General features: G+C 37.8%; 1 protein-coding gene across 6 annotated transcripts in view; it reads left to right on the top strand.

The window, feature by feature from the left end:
- The window catches only part of TBC1D1 (TBC1 domain family member 1), a 296435-nt gene that overhangs the window by 273613 nt on the left and 11327 nt on the right, over positions 1–11495 (top strand). For all 6 annotated transcript variants that reach the window (XM_027836200.1, XM_027836195.1, XM_027836197.1 and 3 more), the window contains 2 exons: positions 1374–1543; positions 11041–11214. In XM_027836200.1, coding sequence (XP_027692001.1) covers positions 1374–1543; positions 11041–11214 — 344 coding nt within the window. The remainder of the gene's footprint in view (positions 1–1373; positions 1544–11040; positions 11215–11495) is intronic.

The raw sequence follows: 11495 nt of genomic DNA on the forward strand, positions 1-11495 counted from the left end.
TTAGCAGAGATTAGAAATAATCAGGTTGACGGAAGAGACTTTAAGGCTAAATTTAGAATCTCAGAAAGCATTCTGTGGAGTCTGTTCCTTTTGGTTACCAGGAAACCCATTGCTAAAAAGGCACCAAAAACCAAACCAAAAAAAACCTCGTAGTTATGTCCTGACCCAGGGGATAGGGACATTAAACATGAATAGATCTGTAGAACTTTTCTTTCATAGTACTGCTTTGTGGGCACATACATAGTGCTTTCTTTACAAAGCTTAGGGTTTTACAAACATTATATCATTTTTTGTCATTATTTTTAAAATAAATGAGGTCACAAGTATTATTCCATAGTAAGCCCCAAAATTATATTCTGATTGATGTTCCTTTGCACCTATAGCACCAAATCTCAAAAAAAATCACTTAGAGGTATTTTAATAAATAACTTTTCATTAATATCTTTTGTTTTTATATAATTGGCATTTCTTAATGGATTTTTTACTTCTTCCTCCTCCTTCTCCTCTTCCTCCCAGAGACTTATCTCTTATAATTAAAAAGCTCAGCAAAACTAACCGATATATTGAGAAATTCTAACATCATATACAGTGTTGCACACCTAGAATCATTTCCTTTCCCTGCTCTTCTTCTTCATCCCCTCCAAAGAAAAGGTGCTTATCTCTTTCTTCTTTGTGGCCAGGGTTGCTCCTTATAACTTTGTAGCATTCAGTTTTGATTATTTTGTTGTTAGGTTGCCTCCCCTCCCCCATTTATATTGTTATATAGTCATTGTATATATTATTTTCTAGGTTTTGCTTACTTCACTTTGAATCAGTTCATATAAATCTTCACATGCTTCTCTGTATTCCATTACGTTCATGCACCGTGATTTGTTTATCCATTTTCCAGTTAGTGGGCTAACTTTGTTACTTTGTTTTTAGTTCTTTGCCACTCCAAATAGTAGTAGTAGTATATAAATATATTTATATATGCTATAAATATATAGGTATACTATATTTTTATGTATATATACACACACTATGTGTGTGTTGGTGAATGATAGGCCTTTGATTTTGTCATTGACTTCCTTAAGGCATATGTGACCTTAAAATTATTAATATTTATCTTTCTGTTGTTTGCAAAAATCATCTCTCACTATTTTATCTAAAATATATTAAAATGGAAATAAAGTTAAAAGAATTTGGGCTTATATTTCCAAACCTGTTGTAAAATGCAGAGAGTTGGATCAAATGTACCTTTGAGCTAAAAAAAACCAAAAAGAACTTCTATGATTCTGTAATGTATAAATGAATAACTACTTTGGATATAGAAATGGTAAGTTATTTCATCAGAATCTGGTTTGGTTTAACTTTCTCCTTTTCTGTTTTCCCAGATATGATCTTTCTTCAGGGATCAGAAGTCATATTTAAAGTGGCTTTAAGTCTACTAGGAAGCCATAAACCCTTGATTCTGCAACATGAAAACTTAGAAACCATAGTAGATTTTATTAAAAATACACTACCAAATCTGGGCTTGGTGCAAATGGAAAAGACCATAAATCAGGTATGATTGAATGTGGGCATTCACAAAGTTCAAGTGACACTTAGTTGTATCCTAACCGATGGCTTCTGTGTGATCAGAAGGTGATCCTGGGGAGCAGGGATTTTGTGGTGCACAACTGTTTATCCCACACAACACTTTGCACTTAGTGGGTGATTGGTGACTATCTGTCAGCCAAGAACAATGAATTCATTGATAAGACTAGCCAATAGAAAAATGCCTATGATGCTTAAATATAAAACCTACTGCACATGTTAGCAATCTTTAAGATTTAGGATGCTTAATTCTAATATTTTGCTCTTCTGAAATAGGTAGATATGTTATCCAAGGTTTTTCTTTTATTAATGTTTTTATTACAAGGGGATATTAATGTATTTCTTTTTTAAAGCTGAACTATTTTAATAGTAATGCTGCAGTGAATATAATGTATATTACATAAGTGTGTGGTTGGGAAGGAAAATATAATGTATGTTACCTAACTATGTGGTTGGAAGAGGGAAAAAAAATCAGTCATTTTTAGAATTCAGTTCTTTACCCTTCATTTTAGCACCCCTTACTTCAAACTGTAGAAAGAGATTTAGTATTTGAAAAATGGAGTGTTATTTACTAAATATTTTGGTTGACTAAATTTTAAAACTAAGACCAGCGAGTGTTTCAGCGAAGCAGATTTTGGCTCAGTAGGAAAGAGAGTAATTCCCCAAATGACAGACCCTGAGAGTTGGATGGGACCTCAAAGACCATTAAGTCCAAATTGTAACTGACCAAGAGTCTCCACATGCGTAACCTAACTGGCCTGCCTGCTGTACATGACTTTCTGTTTCTCATCCATCCATCCCTTTGTGACATACCTCGAATTTATTTGTCATCCACTTGGTTTCTGTCCTAGTCAAAATTACTAGGCCAAACCCTTTTGAGTGTGTGTAGTTCATATTTTAGAAGGTTCTGCAATGTTTTGAGGCTTTACTAGATTACAATTAGTATAATTAGAAAGTAAAGTTTTTTTAAAAATTGATTTTCTTGACTATTTTTGTTTTTACATCACCTAGATTTCCTCTTAAATCTGTCCTCTGCCCCACTCCCTTATGCCCCAAAATAATTTGTTTAAATAAAGAGAAGGAAGTAGAGAAAAAGTTCTTTAAAATTGATAGACACTTCCTAAAAAATCTGACGTTACATGCAGTGCATCACACCTATAGTTCCTGAGCTTTATAGAGGAGCAGGAAGGAGGAGGTATGAAGATAGACTTTCTTTGGAGGTCAAGTTTATTTTTCATAATTTAGCAACTTTCAGTTTCAAGGGTGTGTGTGTGTGTGTGTGTGTGTGTGTGTGTGTTGGTTCTTTCCATTTCCATCATTTTGCTCATCATGCATATTATTTTCTTGGCCCTGCTTACTTCACTTTGCATCAATTCACATAAATCTTTCTACACTTCTCTCATCATGCTTGTTTTTTCATCCAGCACAATAATATTCCATTACATTTATATACCACAGTTTGTTTAGCCATAGATTATAAACTGCTTGTGGGCTTTTCTGACCCATCCCTTACCTCCTAACATATAGTAGGTATTCAAAAAATACTGGTTTACTGTTTTAATATGCATGTAAATTAAAATTTCCTCCTGTTGAACTCTCCAGGTATTTCACCTCCATCCGCATTTTTATGGAAACTCAGAGTAACTCACCAAGAGCAGCATAAATTAACTTATAGAACCTTATGCATTCCAATGTCATAAAACTCATTCTCCCACTTTCCTTTGAAAAACACTCCTAAGCAGTTGACCATTTATTATCAGTTTGAATACTTCCAGTTATGAGAAGCTCACCTTTTAATCCGACCACATATTTCCATGGTGGCTAGCTTTAGCTATGTTTGTGTTTCTCCCAGACACGACAACAACATGGTGCATTAAGTGTAAATTGATCTCCCTGATAAAAGGGAAGACATCTCTCTTTGCTCTGACCTATCAGGTAAGATAGAGTTCCATTACAGAAGAAAAGATATACTTTCAACGAAAGAATGATGGTTCATGAGCATTTTTAATGGGAAGCCAATGGAATGATAGAGTCTTTAGGAAGATGGAGATAGTTAGCTGTGTAAGTAGAATAAAGCCTGAGACATGACCATTGTATTTAGCAATAAAGGATTATTGGTAACTTTGGAGATCCTAGATGTAGTAGAGCAGTGGGGTTAAAAGGCAGATTGATTGCCTTGAAGACAATAGTTATTTCATTTTTTTGTCTTTGTATCCTGAGCACTTAACACAGTGTCTGGCATATAATAAGTGCTCAGTATGTTTGTTAAATTGTCATTAAATTGAATTATGTTGATTGAGTCTACCAAAACCCTCACATGTTTTTTACAGGACCTTTCGTCTTGCTTTGACTCCTCTGTTATGCATTTTTGCAGTTGATTTTTTGAATAGAGGTGTAGGATTTAAAATTTATCCTTATTTCATTATATTTAGTTTGCCCCTATTAACTATCCTTGAAGAAAGGCAAAAATGACGTTAAGGTGGAAGTTGTACAGAGGTTCATTAAGACCTGATATAAGGAGTAACATCCTAACAAATAGAGATGCCCTAAAGTTAAGTAACTTGCCATGGGTTGCCCTTTGCCAGAGGTTTTCAAGCAGAAATTATATGGCTACATTTTGTGGATGGCATAGAAGAAATTCAGTCATTCAGTGTGTTTGCTATCTACCCCCTTCCTTGCTTCCTGACCTTCATGTCATCTGCGAGCATACCATTGTCAATGCTTTCATAAAAGTGTTGAAGAACACAGTGCCAGATTATTGGGACACTCCATTGTAGACCTTCTCAGAAAGTGACACTAACCTGTTAATATTATACCATGACCCACTCTTGTGGTCTAGCTATTCATCCAGGTCTAAATCCTCCAAAATGGTTTTCATTCTCTCTCCCTTTATCTACTGGCTCCTTCCTTGCTACCAGCAAACATGTCCAGCTCTCCACCATCCTTAGAAAGCCTTCATATAACCCTTCAAGTTGTCGTCTTATATCTTTTTCCCTTTCACAGCCAAGCTCCTAAAACAGGTGCTCAGCACTCATTGGCCTCAGCCTGCCCACCTCCCACAGTTCCTTACATTTTTTCTTCTGACCCCAGCACTTGACCAACACTGCCATCTCTCTAGGTTTTCGGGACACTGCCCTTTCTGACCAGTCCTCATTCTTCTTTGCAAATTCATCATCCATGGCTTTCCCTAGAGATATTGGTATACTGCAGGGCTCTATCTTGGGCTTTCCAACATCCTCAAAATCTTTAACCCAGGAGCCAGGAAAGGTGGTTTAGAGAATATCGTTAGAACTATAGACATAGTCATATAGACATAACGGTTAGAAAAGGAAGAGGGCCAGACATATAGCAAGAATGAAGTTGATAGCCTATATTCTTCATCAGGAGAGCTAGAGGAAGATCCTCACCATGTTGGGTGAACTCCTTGCAGAGGATTTTTGGGAGGGCATGGATAAGAGTCCTGCAGGATGAGAAAACATGAATGGACCATGCACCATTGGAAGGAATATGCTCATGTCAATGAAGTCACAGATCTATTGAAATATGCTGGTGAATGACAAGATTTTGGAGTGCTTTGTTTGAGCCTTTGAGGGATGTGGATTGCCCCTGTCCCTTGTGAACCAAGAACTTTGTTGTTAAAGAGATGGGCATTTGGACTGGAAAGCAATCAGATTCACTGTAAAGAAAAAGAGATGCTAAATATTTGAAACATAAAGAAGTTTCTCCCTTTCCCTCTTACTGTGTCCCTCTCTCTGTCTGTTGGCCTTGCCTTGTTTCTCTGGGCTTCCTCTGGAATAGCTCTCTGTCCTGGATCCTGCTGGCTGGCAGCTCCCATCTCCAGTGATACTGAAGAAGTCCTTTGGAGTTCACGTATTCCAAAAGGAAATCATGGCAGCAAGTGGGCAACAATAGGGAAGAAACTGAAAAAATTCTTCAAGTCCAGTATCTCTTGGTTTCTGGCAATCAAGTAAAACAGAGAAACCAAAAAACAGGGAAACTCATAGGAGTCTTCTGTAGGACAAGCTCTGCTAAAAGTGTGTTGTTTTCATTTGTTGTGTTACCTTAAGTGGTTAAGAATGAAAGTAGAGCGAACATGACCTGAGAAAAGTTGGGAATGTTATAATTGACCTATTGGTATGATGTGGTAATTTGTTGATGGCATTCAACAATTGTCCATTTGCTAGAGTACATTTTGATTAAATTTTAAGTGAACTGATCTACAAAATGTGTGTATGTGTATGTGTGTATGTGTGTGTGTGTGTGTGTATGTAGAGAGAGAAATTTTTTTTTTTTTTTTGCATTTTGTCCTTTATCATGAAATGAGTAGTGTAGTAGAAAGAATTCAGTTGGGAATAAGAGGAGACATGGGTTCAATTACTGCTTCAGACATTTAATAATTATATGACAGTGATGTCACTCCTCCCCTCTGTGCCTCAGCTTACTCATTTGTAAAATAGAGAAAATGATGCCTATGCTTGGAGTCCTTAACTTATGGGGTTGTTGTGAGGGTCAGGTGAAGTAATGTAGGTAAAGTGCTTTGTAAACCTTCATGTACCATAGATCATGTTGTTTTCCTGTCTTTTAGCAATATAACTCATCTCCAAATTTTATGTCCCTTTTTCCTTTTACTATTCACATTCTTTTGCTTCTATTGTGTTCCTTTTCTTTATTTGTCATCAATTATGCTAATGTATAAGTCATGGGGAAAAAAATTATGAACTCTTAGTCACTAGCACCAAAATCTAGAAGCCAGTGACTACTCTTTTTTCCCCTCAAGTCCCACAAGCCCCTGTGGTATTATTAACTGCTATTCAAAGGGAATCATAAGGCCTCTTCCCCACTGACAGTCTTGATAAGAAGCAGAAATAAAGCCAGGAGCCCCAAAATTAAAACAAAAACGAAACCCTGCCTTTTCTTGCTCTATTTCCCAACATGGCTGGAAGCTTAATACTCTGTTCCCTTCTTTGCACTCTTTCCATTCTTCCTCCATGTTCCCCAGAACTTCCTCCAGTGGTCCATTGTACTCAAAGAGTCAGACAGGTGTTGAGAGGCTTCCTTTGTGGCCAGGAAAACCACACAGATGGGCTTGTACCAGCTGGAAATTTCTGGGTGGTCCAGAACCTGTGGCCTGATCTGGACCTGGAAGGAGAAAGAACCCAGCTCCCAATGCCAGATACAAATGTTTGTAAAAACTGTGCTGGACCCTCCTCACCCTCCAGCTGTCACCTAGAAGCCCAGGAGCAACTGTGCATTTAAGCACTTCTAAAAAGATCAGTCGTTCCAACAGGAAAGGGCAAATGTATCTTGTCAAATGAAGGACCCAAGGTTTTCCCTGACATTGTTTTTTTCATGTTTCTTCCAGATTAGTCATGGTTTGAGCCTGAAAATGAACATTCTTGTTCTTAAAATGGCCTACATCACAAATAAAGACATTTTAAGGCCATATAGAAAAGAGGTGGAGATGGCTCTGAGGCTATTATCATTTTGGGATCTGTTTATAAAAGAAGGAAACAAAAGGCATAGCAGAGGCTTTGTGAAATGGAAATAGTGTCAATATTTCTGCATACTTTTTCCTACCTTTTTAAAAAAAAAAAAACAACAACATGTATGTTAGCCATATCAATGCCCCGAATCCAAGAAACTTGGATACGGACAGGATAGTTGTTTAGGAAGCTACCTATCAAATTAATACAGTCTTTAGTAGCTTAGACCTTGGATGCACAGAGCCTAACCTGGGCAGTCTGCTATTGGCTTCATCTTGCAAAGCAGGTAGAATAACTTTGGGACTGTTTGTGCCATTGAAAATGGATAGCTCAAAAAAAAAAAAAATGAAATGGTTAGCTCATTATCTTTCAATACTGAAAATCTGGAACTGGGTAGATTCAACTGGGGTGTTAAGGAGCATATGACAGGCTTAACAAATGGAAATGTTGGCTTCATGTCCTCAACTCCAGGTGTCTGGAATTTATATGAAAAATCTTAGGAAAACCAAGCATGGAACTTATGGGTTATTAGGCAACTTAGAACTGTGTCACATTTTTTAATGGAATAATTGGAAAGAAAAGACAGCATTCAGCAAAGCTGCTCTGATAATTCATTGTTTAACATACTAGTCAACTATGTATAGCTCTGGGACCTTGAATGCTGGACTTGAAGTCAGGAGTCTGGAGTTCAGATCCTGACACTGTTACTTACTACTTTATGACTTTGGACAAGTCACCTAACTTCTGGGCCTCATTTCCTTATTTGTAAAGTGAGAGTTTGATAACTTTACATCTGTGATCCCATGAAATCCTTTTGCTCTCCCATAGCAACATGTACTGTTAAATGCTCAGTCCTCCTAGCCTTGGTGTATGATTGTTCTTTCTTCAACTTTTACTTTGCTGCTTTGATTTGGCATATTAATAGGCCCTAGTTTTTATTCTTCAACCCATCTTCCTTTCTGGTGGCAAAGATTCTGAAACCTGAAATAGGCCACAGGTATCCTTTGACTAAGAGGAAGGAGCCATCCCTTTCACAAAACATCTAGTGACATTTCAGAAGTATTATCTTGGGGATGAAGCTATCTTTTCAGAATCTAGCATATATTACCATAGTTTGGTAATATGGATTCTGGAATATAATGGCATAAGCTAGGACAGCAGCAGATATGGCAATCAGGAGGTAATGAAGAGATGAAAGGCCTTGGGCCCAGCTGAAAGCCATTAACCTTAGTTGGTGTTCAGTCTACATAAAATGCTCAAGGCTTTGTTGCTGAGACTTTCCAGGCTAAAACGTGATTTAAATAAATCTGATGGGAAAAAATGTTTGAGATATGCACATATATTTGTGGGTGTGTGGGTGTGTCTGTGTGTATGTATGTGTGTGGGTGTGTAGAGTGAGACAGAGAGATGCATTTCAGCACAGATTTGGGGGCAGAGGAGAGGGATTTGAACCTGTGTTTTCATCAGTGTGGGGGAAATTCCAGTATGTAAATTTCCTCCACTATTGCTATTCAGCATTTCCCTTCTGACTTAGGCTTGGGAAGTTGCCCAGGACTCAAAGAAGTTAGTAACTTGCTTAGAGGTTAATTACTTGTTCATGGTCATACATCTAGAGTATGTCACAGTAGTCAGAGTTTGAACTAAGGTCTTTCTGGATCTGAAGCTGACCATCATGCCACTCAAAAGATTTATACCTGTCTCGGTTCTTTACAGTCATTGTGTACCTGGAAAGTTGTATGTGAATTGATTTTTTGCAAATATAATCTATATGCACTTGGGAAGTACATTATTTAAAGCAGCCTACAGTGAATCCTTTTATATTTCAACTTTTTAATTCAGATGTCATAGTCTTAGACCTCATTGGTCATCTAGTTCACCCCCTCCCCATTTTAGAGATGAGGAAACTGAGACCCAGAGAGGTTTGAGTGATTTATCCCACATTTCACAAGTAGTTAGTGACAGATAAAGGCTTTTCACCTAGACCCCTTGATTCCAGATACACTGAAATAAGTTACCCAAGGTCATCTGCATTGTATGGTCTGATTCTTGAACATTGGATTTTCTTAAAGTGAGGCATACATGAATGTTTTGAAACTATTTAAATAATTTTGTTCTGAGCTGGGATTCATTAGTTGCTTTTTGTTATGTTAAAATGGCAAATTAGATTCTCAGACATTTAGGTTCCTTGTCCTTGAGGGCATACTTGTTGACTTAAATTAAATTACCTATGAAGGCAAAATGTGGTTTCATTGTCATCTACTATAAAAATGAAAGACAGCTGTGGTTTGGGGGGGTAAGATTGGTGGCCTGTGAGTCAGAGGACCAGGGTTTTTGTTCCAGCTTAGTCTCCTTGGAATAGTAGGCAAATCACTTAACCTCTCTAAGACTCATTTTCCTCATCTGTAAAACAGGGGTAATAATAACCCCTACCTACTTTAGAGTTGTTGTGAGGGCAAAATAAGATGATGTATATGAAAGTTCTTTGAGAACTAAAATATTATACCAATATCATGTATTTGAGTTCTTTTCTATGTATATGTCAGTAAATATTTATATGCCGAATTCAGTTTGTTTTATTTATGTAATTTCCCTAACTGAAAACTAGGAGGGAAAGAGTTCATCTCAAGGAGGAGAAAACATAGTTATTGGTATAGGAAGGTGGAATTAAATTCTTTGATATTCTATTTCTTTAAATTCTGAGTGTGACTTCAAAGGGATTAAAACATGTTCTCATTGATGTGACCATATTGAAGTTGTGGCATTCAGGAAGGGATACCATTGTAGTTGAATATTTCTGTTTTAACCTTAACTTCACTCTTTAAATTCATTTTCCAAGTAACATATTGGGACCCCTCATAGAAAACCAAGTTTAATTGAAATTCCAAACTACAAATACATTTAAGCCATCACTTAACTGTGCAAGCAGAGGCCAGTACGTTATTATTTTCATGGAAACAATGAAGGGAGGAAAAATAGCCTAGGCAGCAATACACTCAGAGTCTCCTGAGGTCCTTCAGTATTCTCTCTACCAAGTCACACTGTCTTCTAAGAGAGACCAAACAATGAGCAACTGATTCACTTCTGTGCTTTAGGGTTATTTTTCTAGTGTGCGGTTTTTTCCGTCACTATTACTATTATGGGAAGGAGGACAACTCAAGCTTTGTTTCTCATTCACTCATCTATGTGGGTGACATTTGGGTTCTGTGTCCATTTCTGCATTTTTTATTTTTTTGGTCCAAGGAGGGTCTTTCAGTAAACACTTCTGTTACATAGCTATTCTCCTGATGATGAACTGTAATTAAACTTTGACCCAGTAACAGTGTGAATGGGGGCATGGATCATTTTTTAAAAACCCATGTGGTAGCATTTTAGGGGACAGACTTGGAGAGGAAAGAAACTAGCCTGCCTTTTCAGGCTCTAAAAGTATAATTCTACTTGGTAGAGAAATGATTCTCTAGCAGAGTTTGAGAAAGGTTTTGTCTTTTAGATAATTGGTAATGGAAACATGAGCCTATTTCATATTTGATTGTAAGTTGCCTTAAAATTGTTCTCTAGCTATTTAATGTATTATTATGACTTCTCATAAAGCTTCAGGGGGGTAGCTAATCCAAATGGTTAAGTTCTTCAAGGATAGAAAGCATGGCTGTCTTTAGTCTCCCCTATAGGGCCTGGCACAAAACTACACATGCATTCAATTCATTCCACAAACACTTAATGAGGTTGTCAAATTTGTGTTCACAAGTGTGACACTAGGTGGGGAGGGAGTGGGGGAGGATTAAAAGGGAGGGAAAGTTGGGGGTGGGGGTGGGAAGAGAGGGAAGGTGGTGGTGAGGGAAGAGCCAAAGCTTAAATAAAGCATAATGCCCATCCTCTTGGAATAGGTCTTCAGTGGGTGCTTAATAAATGCTGGTTCAAAGAAGTCACGTGAATATTTGTGGTTCTCAGTCTTCTCAGTGCCTGACTCCATTTCTGTATGCGACAGGTGTTTGAGATGGACATCTCCAAGCAGTTACAAGCTTATGAAGTTGAATACCATGTGCTTCAGGATGAACTCATTGATTCTTCTCCGCTCAATAGCAGCCAAAGAATGGATAAGTTAGAAAAGACTAACAGCAGCTTACGTAAACAGAACTTTGACCTCTTAGAAGAACTGCAGGTAAGAGGGGGCGGAGCTTTCTGCCCAAAGGGCCCATTATTGTTCATATGGGCTTACTCATGGCCACAAGGCCTTCCGCATCCTTGTCTGTGGAGCCAAGGATGTGTGTAGCGGTCTGTGCAACATTAAGGTTGGCTTGCCCTCTGCTCTGTGCTGTGGCCAGAGTACCCCCAAACTTGGCACTTTCCACAGTTACCCTTCCCAGGATCACAGAGATAAACCAAGGCTCTCACTAAAGAGCTACTTGCTAGCAGATTCTGAGAACCACACCAAAGCAATCT

This window comes from Vombatus ursinus, unplaced genomic scaffold (genome assembly GCF_900497805.2).
Source record: "Vombatus ursinus unplaced genomic scaffold, bare-nosed wombat genome assembly UNPS02014818.1, whole genome shotgun sequence".
In the NCBI taxonomy this organism is placed as follows: Eukaryota; Metazoa; Chordata; class Mammalia; order Diprotodontia; family Vombatidae; genus Vombatus; species Vombatus ursinus.